Raw genomic sequence first — 18893 nt, 5'->3', positions numbered from 1 at the left:
TCTAGACTGGGCTCTTTGACAGGATTAGACAGACATCTTAATTTTTCCCTCTTCTGTTTGCCCCCATCTTGGTTCCCAAACCAGGCTCTCCGTTCCCCTGCAGCAGCTCTTAGGCTTTTAAGACTGAGTGACTCCTGAGACCAATACTACATCAAACTGCCATGTTGGCTGCAGCTCTGCACAGCCTGAACATGGGTGTTACTCTTGAGAAGCATTTGTCTTAGTTTGGATTAACAGAATAGGCTGAGTGGCTTATCCAACAGAAGTTTATTTCTTAAAGTTTTGAAGGCTAAGTCCAAGATCAATGTGACTTGATTCCTGATGAGGGCCTGATTTATAGGTAGACACTTCCTACTGCCTCCTCAAAAGATGTCTTGTTCACTTATCTTTTTACAAGGGCATGAATCCCTTTCACAAAAGCTCCATCTTTATGTCACAATTATCATCATTCAAAGGCTCTATTTCCATATATACATATATTGATATGATTATCTCACTATATAGATGTATTTTTGGGGGGGTCTGGTCGTGGGGCCTGAACTCTGGGCCTGGGTGCTGTCCCTCAGCTCTTCAGCTCAAGGCTAGCGCGCTACCACTTGAGCCACAGCGCCACTCCCGGCTTTTTTCTTTTTGCTTATGTGGGGCTGAGGAATCGAATCCAGGGCCTCAGGCATGCAAGGCAAGCGCTCTACCACTGAGCCACCTCCCCAGCCCCTATAGATGTATTTCTATATATATATATTTCTGTATTTCAATATATGAGTTTAGGGGAACAAACACAGTCAGTAAAATCCACTGGTGGCTCATAATCTATTATCCCAGGAGGCTGAGATCTGTGGATGGAGGTTCAAAGTTAGTATGGGCGACAAGTTCTGAGACTCTTATCTCCAATTAATCACCAAAGTGCCAGAAGTTAGCTGTGGTTCAAGTAGTAGAGTGCCAGCCTTAAGAGGAAAAGCTGAGAGACAGCACCAATGAGCCTGAGTTCTCAGTACCAGAAAAAAAAAATCAATGCATAGCAATATTTAATGTTCTTCAAATATGTATTGACCTGTTATTTATCAACTGCCTACTTAGCTGACAAGACTTACATATTTATTGCATCCATTTTATGTTGAAGGATACTAAGGCTTCATGTCACACAATTAACACATGACAGAGTTGTACTCATGTCTGCTTTCAAGCTTAGCTCCAGGTGCTGTGGAGGCTGCAGCAAAATATAATGTAGGCCCTCCCTTAAGTGCATCATAAACTTGTTGCCAGCATGTGTTTTGCTGTAGCATGGATCTCAGAAAGTACCTAACAGTCATGTCAATACTTGTAAGTAGCCAAAAACGAAAGAGTAGCAGTCCATGAGCATCATAGAACTTGAAAGGCAAGAAAAAGATAGTCCTTCCTTCCAAATTTGATTCCAGCTTTCCCAGTACTATACTGCATACCTAGTGTTATACAGTATAGTACTGTGTGATCACAATAGGTGATCAAGAAATACCAATGCCTGAATGAATGAATGAATGAGTGCGGTAGTATGTATGCTAGTTCTTGGATCTGGAAAGGATGTAAAGAGACAGTGAGCGAGAGGGGGGGGAGGAGCTGAGGGAGGCGTGGAACTAGCACACGGAAGTAGCAACAGGGAAGATAGAGGCTTGAGTAATATGTCATGGAGTTTGTGCATAATCTTTGCCATAATGAGGAGATGAAAATTTTGAAGCCGGGAGCAGTAAGAGCTAAGTCATGAGTCATAGACTGTTTTAGAAGAAAGGGAGAGACCCAGCCACAAGGAAGCCTGTAAAGAGGCTAATGCAAAATGCAAGCTTACAATTCTAAGACTTTGATTTGGGAACCAGTAGCCCCAGAGAAAGAATGAGCAGAAGCCAACAGGAAGGGGAAGGAGGATCAAGAAGATACCTTGCTACAGGGATGATTTTCCCCCACAAACTACCCAACATCCTGGCCACTCTCCATTACCAGAAGCTTCTGTTGACAGAAGGGATGCGCTAAGCGGTGACCTGTAGCTCTTTCTTTCTACCTCCAGCACACAGCCAACTCACATCTCTTCTCATGTACACACCAATTCACCCAACATTTGCTGAGATCTACTTGAAGTTAGTAGTAGAGGCTAAAAATATTTTACATTCATCATCTCATTTAATTCCTCATGCCATCCCTAGCTTAGTCCAGTTTTGGCTACTATCACAAAACACCACAGATACAATAACTTATAAAGAAAATGAACTCATTTCCCACAGTTCAGGGAAGCTGGTAGTCCAACATTGAAGGGCCACATCTGGTAAGAGCCTTCCTGCTGGGGCATGACCTGGCAGAGGGAATATCATATGTACAGAACACACAGGAAAGAACAAAGGGCTAAATTCCCCTCTTTTGAAAACAACACATCTTTGAAATAACTAATTGTGCCCCTTAGTCCATTCATAAGGATAGAGTCATCATGGCCTAAACACTTCCCATTAGGGCTATTTTTTTATTTCTTTTATTTCTTTTTTTTTGGGGGGGGGTCAGTCCTGGGGCTTGAACTCTGGGTCTGGGCACTGTCCCTCAGCTCTTCAGCTCAAGGCTAGCGCTCTACCACTTGAGCCACAGCACCACTTCCAGTTTTCTGGTGGTTTATTGGAGATTAGAGTCTCACAGACTTTCCTAACTGGGCTGGCTTTGAACTGTGATCCTCAGATCTCAGCCTTCTGAGTAGCTAGGATTACAGGCCTGAGCCAAGGGTGCCCGGCCTCTTTAGTACTATTATAAAAAATAGAGGGGGAAATAAAACAAACCATTGAAACCATAGCAACCTCTGAAAAACAAATTTATAGATTAGAATAATGAGTCCCAGGGAGGTTAATTAACCTGTCCAAGGCCGTGTTAATTAGTGGATCTGTGTGTAACTAGAGCCCTTGTCTTAGTATTCTTAACCTAGAATTCTTTCTACATATACCAAAGCAGTTTGTTTGCCCAAACTCACCAATTCTGGTTGACCCTGAATCAACCAGAAAACTGCTTCTGTGTTATAAACCCACTTATCTTCCTGGGGGCCAGTGGTGCCCTTTGCATTCCTTTGAGTTGTAATTAAGTTTGGTCAGTGGAGAACTCTACAATACACATTATGTAAGTTGTACCTGAGTTATGCAAACCAGGCTTGAACTAGAAAATCTCACCTCAGCATCACCATGAGCCAAGAAGTCCTTCCTACAAGGAGTCCAAAAGACCACACTGTGCTCCAAGTTCACCCCTACTGCCTTGAGACACCCTATCACCCCCAAGGTGTTTGTCAAGTCCTCTAGATCAGTTTATTTTTTGAGTCACATAGACCTTGATTGGAAACCTAGCTTTATCATATGCCAGGGACGTGATATTAGATAAGTTTCCTAACTTCTCTGAGCCTCTGGGTTTTTGCTCTTGGCTTTGGATTTTTGGTTGTTTGTATGTATGTGTGTGTGCACACGTGCACCATAATTGATGCTTTTTCATTTAAGGCTGATACTCTAGCACTTGAGCAACACCTCCTCATCAAGCTTTCTTGCTGGTTAGCTAGAGATAAGATATTTCCCCAAGCTGTCTTTGAACCACAATCCTTAGATCCCAGCCTCCTGCATAGGATTTTAAATGTGAATCATGAGAACCTGGCTTCTTGTTTTTTTTTTTATGTGCAGATCATAGTTTCTATGGTTTTTTGTTTCATTTATTTATTTATTTATTTACATGCCTTACTAGGGCTTGAACTGAGGGCCTGAATGATATACCTTAGTTTTTGGGTTTTTTTTGCTCAAGGCTGACACTCTACTACTTTAGCCACAGCTCCACTTCTAGCTTTTTGCTGGTTGATTGGAAATAATAGTCTTATGGATTTTTCTGCTCAGGCTGGCTTCTATTTGTGATCCTCACATCTCAGCCTTCAGAGTAGCTGGGATTACAGATGTAAACCACTGGCATCTGGCTTTCTATGGGTATCTATTTGATATTGAGATAGTAATTTCTAACAGAGTTGCTGCAGAGATTGAAAATAAGTAGAAGCTTTGCAAAGTGCTAGGCTTGGTCTAGTGTCAGTACCCAGCAAAGAAGAAACTGAGGTCCCAAGGCCACATAACTAGCTAGAGCCAGAACAGACCAGCATTTCAGCCCCAGATGTTGGGGTGCTGTGTTCCTTCTCCAGAGGCCTGGCAGTATCCTCCCCACCAACCCACCAGAACATAGTGGCTCTTGGCTACAAGGTCTCATCCAGAGTCCTTGCTGCCCACTGGCCACTTTATAGACCTGAATGAGTACAAGACACCTTCAAGCCGGTGTGTTAAGAGCTCAGCAGAACGTAGTGGTGTCAGCCAAGTCCATGCACTAAAAGTTCCCAGAGCAGGACAAGGCTGCCTGATTGTAGCTCTCCCCTCTCCGTACCGCCCCTCCCAGCCACCCCCCCTCCCCGCCCCATACAACAGACAGACAGAAAAAAATGGAAAAGGAAAGAAACTTGTTTTCAAATAAAAGACTGAGTTCCCTGCCTGGTTTAGAATGATTTACTTGCCAGGAGAGGTAGTGAGGAAGTCACCCTAAAATCTCAGCAGCATTGTGCTCCCCTATAGCATCTCTACTTCTCTCCCTTGTACCCTCCCCCTTCTCCTCAGCCCCTCTCCACACACACACACACACACACACACACACACACACACACACCCTCCTCCTTTGCTTTCTCTGAGTTACTTTAATCTCCAGCTCAAGAAGGCCAAGTGCTAACCATGTAGCAAAGCTAGAACATCCGCGGGCATCTCTTTCTAAGGAAACAAAATCTCAATGACAGCAACGGTTTCCTGCAGGACTTCAGTGTTCAGGGCACGCTGGCCTCCCTTCTACACTCACAAGGCCCCTGCCAGTGAGGTATTATCTGTTTCCACAGAGAGGGCAGAGAAGTTAGTTGCCTCTACCCAGTGACAAGTAAGTGGCCCAGCAATAGGATTCAACCTAAATCTGTCCCAGGCTCATGCTGTCTGGTCACAACCTTTTGCAGGGTACATAACTGTGCTGGTTTGAGGAACACTGAGGAAGGAGCCTTCATGCCTGGGTGGCTGGCTACAAGGGCCTCAGCCTCTGCTAGAGACTGAGTTAGTGAGTGAGGAGGGACAGCAAAGTCATTATTGTAGATCTTTTCTGGGTTAGTTATGGTTGAGTTGCTTTGAGGGCCAGGTAGGAATATGGAGATGGAAAGCCAGTTTGTCCAGTTAGAGCTTCTTTCTTTCTTCCCTCCTTCCCTCCCTCTAGCCTTTCCTCCTACCCTTCCTCTCCCCCTTCTTCCTTTCTTCCCTCCTCCCTTCATTCCTCACCCCTTTGTACCCTGGGAACCCCAGTGGTCCTAGTTCTTTCCACATCCACATGGTAGGCCTCTGCAGGCTTCAGGGTTTCTAAGGTTGCTTTGACTCTCTTAGCAGCCTTCCAGCTGCACGACCAGTCCCAGTGGGGGCTGAGATGATCTGATCAGTGTCCAACTTTGCTGGGGCTCAGGTGGGCGTCTGAGCCATCAAGCGTACATGGCACATCTCCATGGGAATTTGGAGGCGAGAGCACAGCCCGAGGCGATGCCTCCCCCAACCTTGGCAGCCCCGTCTGCAAGGAGGCCTGCCAGTACCACTCACCTGTCTAGACCGTACGGACTGACCTGGCCCGCTGCAAAGCAGAGCTTGGCTGAGTCCTTTCTTTCCTCAGAATGAGGTATCACCAACCTCCAGCACCCAATAGTTTCTTGTTAACACACTATTAAGGGTTATTGCTGTTTGCAGAACACTTCATATTCTTTATGTCTTTTGTTCGGAACATACCTAGTAAAGGAAATTTACTGTATTTTATTTATTTATCCTGTGCTGGTACTGGGGCTTGAACTGGGTGCGTTCCCTTAGCTTTTTCCACTCAAGACTGATGCTCTACCACTCGAGACACAGGACCACTTCCAGCTTTTTGGTGATGAATTAGAGATGAGTCTCACAGGCTTTTCTGCCCAAGATGGCTTTGAACCACAATCCTCAGATCTCAGCCTCCTGAGTAGCTGTGATTATAGACATGAGCCACTGATGCCTGGCAGCTTTTACGATTATTCCTCTTACAGGCTGAATTGAGAGACCCTCTAAATTTATGTTGAAGCTATAAACACTAGGATCTGATTGTGACTGTATTTAGAGACAGAGCCTTTAAGAAATGACTAAGTGAAAAGAAGGTTGTGAAGGTGGACCACAATCCAATAGGAATCCAATCCAATCTAATAAGAATATAAACTCTACTGGATGTCAGTGGCTCACCCTAGCTGCTCAGGTGGCTCAGTCCTAGCTACTCAGGAGGCTGAAATCTGAGGATCATGGTTTGAAGCTAGCTGAGGAAGGAAAGCCTGTGAGACTCTTATCTCCAATTAATTACCAAAAAAAAATAGCTCAAGTGGTAGACCACGAGCACAAAAGTTCAGTGATAGTGCCAAGGCACTAAGTTCAAGCCTCAGGACCAACACACACACACACACACACACACACACACACACACAAATATGGAAAAGAGAAAGAGGGAGAGAGAAACAGAGAAAGAGAGAGTGAGATGCAGATGCACACAGGATTGGTGTCCATGTGAAGACAGTGGCCATCTGCAGCCCAAGCAGAAACTTCTGAGGAAGCCAACCCTGCTGGAACCTTGATCTTGGACTTGGCATTGTCCCTTTGTCTTCCAGAGCTACCACATGGCCTGAAGAGAGCAGTGAACAGGTCAGATATGTCCCTTAGGTATGTGTATTGTGCCATTCATTTACCTGTCAGTGCTGAATTTTGATCTCTCCTCCTAACCATGCAGAGGACCAAGGAAATAAAAACAAAATGAGGTGTTGAGATCAAAGAAGGAAGAAAGGAAGTGGAAGTCAGGTAGAAATCTCTGACAGAGTGGGATGCCCACTTAATCTAAAGCTCACTTGGATTTCTAGCCTCTATATGGAGGTGGGAAACTGAGGAACTTTAAGATCTAAGAAAATATTTTTAACCAAGCACAAGTGGCTAGCACCTGCAGTCTTAGCTGCACAGGATGGTTCAAAACCAGCCTGGACTGTTGTATTTCATACATAAATAAATTCATATTTTTTTATCTTTTGGTGATACTGGGGTTTGAACTTAAGGGCTGTGTTTGCTAAGCTGGCACTCTACCACTTGAGCCACACTGCCGGCCTTGCTTTTTGCTGGTTATTTGAAAGGTAGAGTCTAGCAAATTGTTCTATCCAGGCTAGCATGGAACTGTGATTCTCCAGATCTCAGCACCCCTAAGTAGCTAGGATTACAGGTATTAGCCACTAATTCGTGGCTCGAACTAAATCTATTTTAAATGCCCACTCTCTGCCAGGCACTGACATTCAAATCCTATAACCATACTTGGGGTGGTTATAAGATTCAATATTAAGATTCCTAATTTTCCATTGAGGAAGCTCTAGTTCAAAGCAGTCAGGAAGTAACTTGCTTTTTTTTTTCCCACCCCAACTCCTGCATATATCACCAGCAGCTTTCTGGCCTCAGGCTAAAGTTCTCAAACTTGGAAGTGTGTTAGAACCTTCCAAAGGGCTTGTTAGAACACACTCTTCTGGGCTCAGCCCCTAGAGGTACTGATTCAGCAGGTCTGGGATGAGGCCCAATAATTTGCATTTCTAACAAGTTCCCTGGTGATGTTGAAGCTGGTGGTCCAAGATCAAGTTCTGAGAACCACTGACTGAAGGTAGCCAATTTTAGCCCAATGGTTCCTAACCATGGTGCAATTTGAAATCACCCAAGGAATCCTTAAAATAAATTTGATGATGGCTAGTTACTTCACCTGCCATAGGGTACAACCTGGGCATTATTGCCTTTAAAAGCTCCCAAATAAGCTGGGCTTTGGTGGCTCACACCTAGCTACTCAAGAGGATGAGATCTTAAGATCTCTATTTAAAACGGGCCAGGTTAAAAAAAATCCATGAGATTCTTGTTTCCAAACCACCAAAAATCCAGATATAGAGTTGTGGCTCAAGTGGTAGAGAGCCAGCCAGGTACCTCTAACACATGGCGAAGTTTTGGAAACACTAGTTTACCCTCAGACCTCTGTTACTGCCTTCCTCAGTACCATCCACCTTAGCTAACCACTATGAGGACCATAGGAATCTGTCATTGCTGAGCCCTGCTCCTGGCACCTCGTCCTTACTTCTCTCAGAACTTCCATTCTAGAATTCCTCAAGTCTCTTACTTGCCTTTTGATCACCCAGACTTTCACCTCTTCCCCCTTTGTATCCTAGCCCGAGATCCAATCCTTGCAACCATCTCCCATCCACAACCAAGAGTTTCAATCTCCTTGCTCTCTCTTTGAGAAAACCTACTGAGAGGAATCCACGTAGCTAAATCAAACTAGAGGCACAGAAGCTTCTTAAAGTTGATGACTCTTGACCTTTATTGCTATGAAGAGCAATTGGGTGTTTTTGTAAATGATCAAGTTATAACATTAATGCATATTTAAAGAAAGCTGGACCACCTAGAAAAGCATAATGAAGAAAATAACAATTACCTTTAACTTAATTACCCAGAACTCACTGCTATTAGGATTTGGCTGAGATTTGTTCTTTTCCTCCAGGCATATTCTTACCTAGATGAAAGCATACTATATAAGTAAGCATTCGCACTTAACATTATGACATGAATATATTTAGTGTTACTGAAGCTCTGTAAACATAATGATAGCAAAAAATAATACTCCATCGTATGTATACAATACCATTTATTTGAACTTCCTCATACAAATGGAAGTGAGAGGTTCATTATTAGACATAATGTCATAATGCATATATTTGTATGGCTCTGAACAATTATTTCTCATAGTAATCCTAAGAAAGAAAGTGATGACTCATCCAGATGCAGGTGGCTCACACCTCTAATCCTAGCCACCCAGGAGGCAGAGATAGAGAATCTCCAGTTCAAAGCCATTCTGGGCAGGAAAATCCATGAGATTCTTATCTCTAATTAACCAACAAAAAGCCCAGAAGTGGAGGTGTGGTTCAAGTAGAAAAGCACCAGCTTTGAGGGGGAAAAAAAGGTAAGGGATACTGCATGGGCATTTAGTTTAAACCCCAGGACTGGCACACACACAAAAAAATGATGGGTCAACTAGTAAGAATATTGCCGAGGGCTGGTGGCTCACACCTGTAATCTTAGCCATGCAGGGGACTGAGATCTGAGAGGATCACAGTTCAAAGCCAGCCCGAGCATGAAAGTTTGTGAGACTCTTATATCCAATAAACCACCAGAAAACTGGAAGTGGTGCTGTAGCTCAAGTGGTAGAGCACTAGCCTTGAACTGGAGAGCTGAGGGACAGCACTTAGGCCCAGAGTTCAAGTCCCATGACCAAAAAAAAAAAAAAAAAATTGTCGGAATATTTCAGATTCATTACTGTTGACCATATTCTTTCCAGAAAAAGAAACTTATCTCCTGCTTTACATCGTCAGTGTAAAGAACATACATGCAGCTTTTCTTGGCCAGCATTTGGTGTCACTTGGTATCACTTAGGATTTGGAGAATGGGGTGATATGATCACATTTACATTGATAAAGTTGAATCCTGGAGGCTGAACCAAAGGGAATGGATAACATTGGCCTAACCATCCCACCTTTCCTTCCATGTTCTCCTTTTTCTAATTCCTCATGCTTTATCTGTTCTTTCCTGGAGAGCATCTATTAAGTTTGCTAACTACAAAATACTACACAAAGCCTTGTCACCATGGAATAACAGGAGAACCGTTGAATGGCCTTGCTCTGGACACACAATCTTATGCCTGACGGCTCTCTTTCTTTAGCTCTAGCCAAAAGGAGTCTCTGAAAAGTAATTCTCCTTAGGGGAAAATATTTTTGTTATTTCCCAATGAAATTGCCAGGTAAGCTTATTATTTTGGTGATGGTGGTGGTGGTGATGATGATGGTGTGTGTGTGTGTGTGTGTGTGTGTGTGTGTGTGTAGGGCCTGAGGACCTGGGCTCTGTCCCTGAGCTTTTTTTGCTCAAGGCTAACATTCTACCACTGAGCTTCAGCTCCACTCTGGCTTTTTGCCAGAGTGAAGATGAAGAGTCTCACGGACCTTCCTGCCTGTGCTGGCTTTGAACTACAATGCTTAGATTTTAGCCTCCTGAATGTCTAAGATTACAGACATGTGCACCTGGTTGTTTGTTTTTCCATCCTGTGCCTGACCACCACATACAAGACCATACCTATGCTTGGGTCCTCTCCTCCTTCCTTTCCTCTTCTTAACCCAGAAAACTGCCATGGCATTCATCCTTAACTCCCTTGCTTGAGTATCTGTGGTGCCTATTTCTCTACCTTGCCCAATCAGAGTCACCACTCAAGCTTCTTTGATCCCATGGCTCGATTTAGCATTTTCTATACCTAATTCTGTTTCTCTTTCTGCTACAAGTCCCATAAGAATCGATCATTTTAGCCAGGCAATCATGGTTCATGCCTGTAATCCTGGCTACTCAGGAGGCTGAGATTTGAGGATGAAGGTTTAAATCCAGCCCAGGCAGGAGGGTCTCTGAGACTCTTAATTAACTAGCAAAAATCTGCAAGTGGAGCTGTGACTCAAGTGGTGGAGTGATGACAACCTTGAGCAAAAGCTAAGGGCTTAGGCCCTGAGTTCAAATGCGTTCAAATGCCAGTACTGGCACACACACACACACACACACACACACACACACAAATACTGTTATAAGCTGTTTTTAAGTATCATACATACTTGATGTAAACTAACCAGCATTACATGGGTTTCTTTACCAATTTCTCAGTAGGTATTGTTGGTAGTTAAAAGGAAGATTGGCTAGGTTATGGTAAAAGGAGCAGCGAGAGCTTCCACTGGTCTTACCTCTCTAGGCCAGGGAAGATTGAAAGAACAAATTCAAAGGCAGAATGGTAAAAGGCTAACAGGATCCTTGCCCCTTCCCCTACTTATATCTTCTCAGTCCCACAATGTAAGCCCCTGCCCCCACCCACCCACTTGTGCTGATGAGATCAGCCTTCATTATTTCTCTTCTGGAGCCAGGAAGCAAGGTAATGTGTGGGAAGTGATAACAACTTTAAAGCCATTCAACGAGAAAATTTGTTAAGAGACCAATACATTGTAAAGCTGAAACACTTGAGTCTATTAAGTTCTCTGCTTCTTAGAACATTTTGTTACCAGGGAATGTTTCAAGGAGGGAAAACATTGAACTAGTGCAGCACAGTCAGATAGCAAAGGTTGGTACAAAGAGCAACATTTTATGAGGCATCTGTCTTATAAAATGTTTGCAGAGAAACTTCTAAAAAGTTCTGCCTTTCTTTTCTCTTCCTCTCTCCTGCCCCCCTCCACACCCCTTAGAGTCACTCCTTTCTCTCCTCTCCTCTCTCCCCCTTCCTCCTATTCCCCTTTCTTTCCCTCCTTCTTCCTCTTCCTTCTCCTTCTCCCCCCACACTGCACCTCTTCCTCCTCCTCCTTTCTTTTCTCTTTTCACCCCCACCTATATCTATACTCCTTGTTGTTTTCATAGACACCATTAGAGTAGCACAATAAGCTAAGACTGGTTATTTAGCCCCTTTGGTAAGAAAGGAACTAATTAAGTGACTAGAGGTTTAAACATTCCTTGTTTATTAGCTCCAAACTCCCTTCAGAGAGCCTGGAGCATTCTACTAAACAAACATTACCCTTTTATGGCTTCTTGTCCAGAGTCCAAATAAGATGTAGAGTTTAAGGAGACAGTACCTTTTCACAGATGTGCAGAAAACAATACTTGAGACAGAGAAGAGTGGATGTAGAGGGGAGAAACTCAACCCTGTCCCAGGAAGACTACCATTATCTGTTGGAGGTAAATGTCCATCAGTGATTACCAAAAGTTTAAACTGTATGATGTTGATACTTATGACCAGTCCAATGCTTTGTTTAACTATTTATTAGAAATAACATCCCTCAAGGGCTGGGAATGTGGCTTAGTGGTAGAGTGTTTGCCTAGCATGTATGAAGTCCTGGGTTCGAGTCCTCAGTACCACATAAACAGAATAAGCCAGAAGTGGTGCTGTGGCTCAAGTGGTAAAATGCTAGTCTTGAACAAAAGAAGCTCAGGGGGGCTGAGAAGGTGGCTCAGTGGTAGAGTGCTTGCCTTGCATGCATGAGGCCCTGAGTTCGATTCCTCAGCACCACATAAGCAAAAAAAGCCGGAAGTGGTGCTGTGGCTCAAGTGGTAGAGCGCTAGCCTTGAGCTGAAGAGCTGAAGGACAGCGCCCAGGCGCAGAGTTCAGGCCCCACGACCAGACCCCCCAAAAGGAGCTCAGGGACAGTGCCCAGGTCCTGAGTTCAAGCCCCAGGACTGGCAAAAAGAAAAGAGAAATAAATAACATCCATCAAGTAACAAGTTTTTAAGCAATATGGGGTCTTCTAAACAAAAGAATAAGAAAAATCTACCCAGGTGCTGGTGGCTCACGCCTGTAATCCTACCTACTCAGGAGGCTGAGATCCGAGATTCGTAGTTCAAAGACAGCCTGAGCAGGAAAGTCCGTGAGACTCTTATCTCCAATAAACTACTTGAAAACTGGAAGTGGCGCTGTGGCTCAAGCAGTAGAGCACTTGCCTTGAGCTGAAGAGCATAGGGACAGTGCCCAACCCGAGTTCAAGCCCTGCAAATGACCAAAAAGAAAAATCTAAATACCTCCTCATCAATCTTAACAAACACTGTTACACTGTTCTTGGGAGGCTTTTTAGAGTACAGAAGCCATCTGCTAACTAGACAAGCATTAACATGGACACAGTTTTCTAGTTGGTAGCTATTAATAGGATACTAGTGACTAGTCGTAACCTGTGAAGAAAGGTACTCTTGTCCTGGTAAGGCCAAGGAATTGAAGCTTTTTAAAACCCTGCCTTTTTATTTTGCTTCTGTTTGAAATACATAAAAGTTTCATTGTAAAGTAAGTCTCAGGCTCAACATCAAACATTAATCCTGCCTTTGCTTTCACAAGGGAAATTGGGAGGCAAAAATCAAAGCATCAGCAAGGGGCAAAATGGACCTCTTCCAGGTTCTGAATCAGAAGCAACAGCCACCCTGGGTGGCTGTAGATCCTGAGTAGCTGTGAGGCCAGGATTCATACTTTCTTTCCTTCCTTTTCTCATGTGAGCCCATAATATTCTGGTGTAGAGGAAATAGTCTTTTCCCTGGCAGAGGTCACTGACTTTCCAAGGATGTCCAAGGAGGATAGCTCAGCAGTGGCTTACCACAGTCCAAACAAGGTTAATTAAGCATCAGTAGAAACAACACATTGTTCAGACATTGAGAGAAGTATACATCATGGCCTTCCTTAACATTTCTATTCTAGTCCCAATGGTTTGGATTAATGCCATTGTATATTATGAGGTTTCTTGATAGGTCAACCTATTCCTTGGATGTATATTAATGATCTGATTCTACTGGATTTTTCACTACAATTAAACTTCTACTCATTAAAAAGTACATTTACTGACATTTAGGGGAATTCTCTACTCAGAGTGAGTTTGAAAAGGCCATTTGGAAGCTAGGTGTGATAGCTCATGCTTGTAATCCTAGCTACTCTGGAGGCTGAGATCTGAGGATTATGGTTCAAAGACAGCCCAGGCAGGAAAGACCATAAGATTCTTATCTCCAATAAACCACCAGAAAACCGGAAGTGGCACTGTGGCTCAAGTGGTAGAGCGCTAGCCTTGAGGTGAAGAGCTGAGGGACAGCGCCCAGGCCCAGAGTTCAAGCCGCAGGACCGAAAGAAAAAAAATGTCCGTCTGGTGGGGAATGCAGAGATGCTGACAGACCTGGGTTGGCCATGTGGGGGGCAGACCTTTTGGCGAGAAGCAGCCTGAGTAACATCTGCTTCTTACACTGTCTTCCTCTACAGACCTCAGTGATCAGCTCCTTGAAGTGGTGGGACTGGAGGGAGCAATGGAGATGGGGCAGATCTACACAGGCCTGAAGAGTGCGGGAAGGAGGTTGGCCCAGTGTTCTTCTGTCACCATCAGGTATGCCTACACATCACCCGGCAGCCGCTGAGTTTCCCCACCCGGTGAATCAACTAGGAAGCCATCTTGGGAGTTCAGCGTAGGGAAAGTAGGGGATAGAAGTTAGATAATGTTCATAAAGAACATCCTTGTAGACGCTCTTCCAGACAGACTATGATATAATCACTCAAGGCACCAAGTACAAGGTGCAGACTGCCAGTTCATTGTGTTCTTAAAATAAGCTGGTGAAGCCCAGTGCGGGTGGCTCACACTTGTAATCCTAGCTACTCAGGAGGCTGAGATCTGATGATCATGGTTCAAAGCCAGCCGGGGCAGGAAAATCCATGAGACTCTTATCTCCAATAAACCACCAAAAAACCGGAAGTGGCATTGTAGCTCAAGGGCTCAAGTGGTAGAGTGCTAGCCTTGAGCTTAAGAGCTGAGGGAAAGCACCCAGGCCCAGAGTTCGAGCCCCACAATCAATACATAAATAATAATGATAATAATAATAATAATAATCTGGTGAAATTCTCTAAACAAGATTATGATGTCCAGAGAACAAGAGGTCCAGTACCTCACCTTTTTATCTTCACAAATGTTATATGTATGCCAAGAGGTACACTCTGGCAAAATAAATAAATAAATAAAAATTAAAAAAAATAGGTTCTCTGCTCTGCTGTCTTATATAATAGCCTTGGAAATACTATTGCCTATATTCTATAATATTTTAAACCATCAACATTAGCAAAGCTATTGCCATGGACCAAGAAGGTGACAACATTTCAGGATATAAACCACCCAGCCAGCAACTGAAGGTCTGGAAAATACAGGCTCTAGTAGAAAGGTGCCTCTCATTTCAGTTGCTTCTGTTTTTTTTTATTTGGATTCCCATTGATTAACTTAATTCAGAAGTCTTTGTTTTTTACTTTTTCAGTTCACTTAGCATAGATCAGATCTATTCATATGACTTGGGGCTCTGGGTCTCAGTGTATAGGTTTTCCAAAGGCATTATCCACAGAGTCCTATTCTCCCAGAACCCCTAAGCAAGTGTCATTAAGAGCATATTTGAATGTTGGCACCGGTGGCTCTCGCCTGTAATCCTAGCTACTCAGGAGGCTGAGATCTGAGGATCATGGTTCAAAGCCAATCTGGGCAGCAAAGTCCGTGAGATTTTTATCTCCAATAAACAACTAGAAAACCGGAAGTGGTGCTGTGGCTCAAGTGGTAGAGCACTTGCCTTGGGCTGAAGAGCTGAGAGACAGTGCCCAAGCCCAGAGTTCAAGCCCCAGGACTGACAAAAAAAAAAAGCATATTTGAGCCAGGCTCTGGTGGCTCATGCCTGTAATCCTACCAACTCAGGAGACTGAGATCTGAGGATCCCAGTTCAAATCCAACCCAGGCAGAAATGTCCATGAGATTCTTATCTCCAATAACCACCAGAAAACCAGAAGTGGGTGCTGTGGCTCAAAGTGGTAGAGCACTAGCCTTGAGCAAAAAAGAGCTCAGGAGTAACACCCAGGCCTGGAGTTCAAGCTTCATAACCAACAACAACAAAAAAGTGGTAGAGTGCTAGCCTTGAGCACAGAACCTTAGGAGCAGTGTCTAGGTTCTGAGTTCAAGCCACAGGACTGACAAGAAGAAAAAGAACACATTTGAAGAAACTTTGCTGATCCAACTTTCTTCCCTCAGAAAAGCCCACAGAGATGATTCCCCCCGGGTTTCTTAGGACTGAGTGTCTGTTCCATTATGCTCTGTCTTTGGTCCCTGATTGTCTTCTTTGTCTTTTCTATTCCCCAAAACTGAGCTCCCCTTCCTCTCTGAACTGTTGTTCCAATGAGGTACCTGCTTTCCTGATGAATCTCTCCAGGATTACTCTCCCCACTCTCCAGGCCTCCATACTGAGTGGGGCCTGAGTGTGAGCACCTGGAGGCTATACTTACATGGGGCCATAGAAGACATGGTGTCCTGATCCCTAAGGACTCTGAAAAGGCGACGCATAAAGGGAAATACCTTTTCTTCTATTTGGTAGCTCTACTTCCGGACAGAAACAGAGGGGTGAGCCAGATGTCTCATCCTCCCAGGCATTTCCCTTGACACTAAAATGCCTCTCTTTCCTCTGATTCTTCATTTTTTTATTATTAGATTTATTGTTTTTGTTATTAACTATCCTCAGGCTATGGCAAAGAATCATCACATCAAAACACAACTTTCCCCTCTCATTTTGTAATATCAAAAACCAGGCAGATGCCAAACTCAGGGGAGAGCTTCCTGGCCAGTGGGCAGTGACTTCTCCCCATTCCATCCACCTCAGCCCCAAAGGGCTGCCTTTTCTCTCAAGGCAAAGGTATCTACAGAAGGGAGTCCTTGTCTCTCTCCTTCCAAGAATCCATAGACCAGAGAAGCTTTGTCTCAAGCAAGAGTAACACTTTCTCCTCCCTCTCCTACTTTGGGGGATACTACTCCCAGATGTCCCCTTTCCCGGCAAAGCCAGGTGTATATCATGGGTGCTTCTGAGTGTTCTGTTGCTCAGGACTGAGTGCAAGGTACGCTTCACTCAGACCTGAGCTATAAAATCTGGACAGCTTGGAGACATGACTTCATTGGTATGATGCAATGGCTCACTCAACAGAAAGAGAAGAGCTTTGGGCACAGACTGCTGCCCACTGGACTGAGGAGGGTCTGCTCAGTTCACATGCTGCCATGCTTGCTGGCCACTGTTTCCCAGACTGTGTGGCTTTTGCCCACAAAAGCTCTACCCCCAGCAGTGTTTCTCAGAGTGAGGGCTGAGGACCCAAGGCCCACAGAATTACCTTGTCATGTTTATTAAAGTGCAGGGCCTGGCCTCAGATATGCCAAATCCAGTCCCTGAGGTGGGTTCAGTGTTCAATTCTTAGCAAATTCCTCAGGAGAGTCCTAGGGAACCCCTCCTCCGTATCTTTGGTAAAAAGGACAATCAAAGCTTACTGTGTCCTCTCGCTTTGGGATGGTTCCAGGACGAACAAGCTGCTGCCGATGCAAGTGGATGGGGAACCTTGGATGCAGCCACGTTGCATGGTGAGTTACACCAAGTTTGGATTTGGGGATGGGAAGCTTAATTTTTTTACCCTTTCCAGGCACTAGCTTGATTAGAATTGCAGGTACCTTAGAAGATCATCTAGCACAGCCTCCTCTTCCACTTCATTCAGAAACTTCATCCATGGTTCCCTGACAGCCTCAGGTTGAACTATTCCAGCGGGCAGGGACCATACTCCATCCAAAAGAAGACTGTTCTGTTGGTGAGCAAGTCCAGGGATTAGCAAATGCTTCTAATACGGAAGCTAAATCTGCACTCTCCCCCTGGAACTTCCGCCCAGAGTGTACTGACAAGCATGCCCATGGGGGGCACTAACAGATTTGAGGACCTGCCTGAAAATACTGAAAGGATCACCACAGTGTTGTCTACAGCATTATCACCCAGCACCCAGCACGGTGCCCATGCTGTAATTGTTGCAGAATAATTCATGGACTAAAACATAAGGGGCTGAAAATAAATTTAAAAAAAGGGAACTTTTCCCTTCCCTGACTTGCCAAACCCACATTAGTTCCACTTAGGACTAATGAAGGAGACAGGCCTCCTTCTTTCTTAATTAGAAAAGCAGCCAGGAACAGCTAAATATTGGTGGCTATTCCTGCAGTCCCAATGATTGGGAAGCTAATACAGGAGAATCATAAGTTTGAGACTAGCATGGATTACAGGGTAAGTTTGAAGGTAGCCCAAGCTCGCTAGTGAAACCTGGAAAGAAAAAAAGAAAGGAGAAAAGGAAAGGAAAGCAAAGGAAGAAAGAAAGAAGGAAAGAAAGAGGAAGGGAAGCAGGGAAGAAGAAGAGGAGAGAAGGGAAGGAAAGAAAGAAAAAGAAAAGAAACCTAACTAGGACCCTTTGACAAAGAGAAGACAGACACTGCCTGGTTCAGGGCCTCTATTAGGATATTTTATACATATATATATATTATATATATATATATATGTATATATAATATTACTTTCATGTTATCAAAAATATGCAAAGTTCATGAGAGTCAAAAGTTGTGTTTCAGAGCTTCCTTCCTGTTTAGACATCTTGATAATCTGTTCTTTGAAGCCTTTCAGAACACATCAAGTCTTTCAATAGAGAGAAGCTTGCTTCAAATGAGCTTACTAAGGAGAAATAGCATCTGCTCTAATGGTCAAAATGGAAATTTCTTTTCAAATTCTGATCTGTTTAATGAACTTTAAGAAAAAGTTATGCTAGCAGGGCGCCGGGGGCTCATGCCTGTAATCCTAGCTACTCAGGAAGCTGAGATCTGAGGATTGTAGTTCAAAGCTAGCCCAGGCAGGAAAGTCTGAGAGACTCTTATCTCCAATAAAAGCCATTAGAAAACCAGAAGTATCTCTGTGGCTTAAGTGGTAGAACTCTCACCTTGAGCTGAAGAGCGCAGGGACAGCGCCCAAGCCCAGGTTCAAGTCCCACAACTGACCAAAAAAAGAAAGAAAGAAAGAAAAGAAAAAGGTATGCTGGACCCTGGTGGCTCATACCTATAATCCTAGCTGCTAAGATCTGAGGATTTCAGTTTGAAACCAGTCCAGACAGGAAAAGTCTGTGAGACTCTTTAAAAGCCTGAAGTAGAGCTGTGGCTCAAGTGGTAGAGTGCCAGCCTTGAGTGAAAAAGCTAAGAGACAGTACCCAGGTCCTGAGTTTAAACCTCAGTACTGGCACACACAAAAGAGAGGAAGGAAGAGGAGGAGGAGGAGAGGGAGGAGGAGGAGAGGGAGGAGGAAGAAGGAGGAAGAAGAGGAAGAAGGAGAAGAAGAAGGAGAAGAAGAAGAAGAAGAAGAAGAAGAAGAAGAAGAAGAAGAAGAAGAAGAAGAAGAAGAAGAAGA

The 18893-nt window shown here is 44.1% G+C and overlaps 1 protein-coding gene across 1 annotated transcript in view; it reads left to right on the top strand.

The window, feature by feature from the left end:
- The window catches only part of Dgkg (diacylglycerol kinase, gamma 90kDa), a 139381-nt gene that overhangs the window by 113961 nt on the left and 6527 nt on the right, over positions 1-18893 (top strand). The window contains exons 21-22 of the mRNA XM_013034766.1: positions 13897-14017; positions 16990-17050. Coding sequence (XP_012890220.1) covers positions 13897-14017; positions 16990-17050 — 182 coding nt within the window. The remainder of the gene's footprint in view (positions 1-13896; positions 14018-16989; positions 17051-18893) is intronic.

The sequence above is a fragment of the Dipodomys ordii genome, unplaced genomic scaffold (genome assembly GCF_000151885.1).
Source record: "Dipodomys ordii isolate 6190 unplaced genomic scaffold, Dord_2.0 Scaffold196, whole genome shotgun sequence".
NCBI lineage: Eukaryota > Metazoa > Chordata > Mammalia > Rodentia > Heteromyidae > Dipodomys > Dipodomys ordii.
Note: the sequence above shows the minus strand (reverse complement) of the source record. Positions and strands in the feature narration are given on the sequence as shown.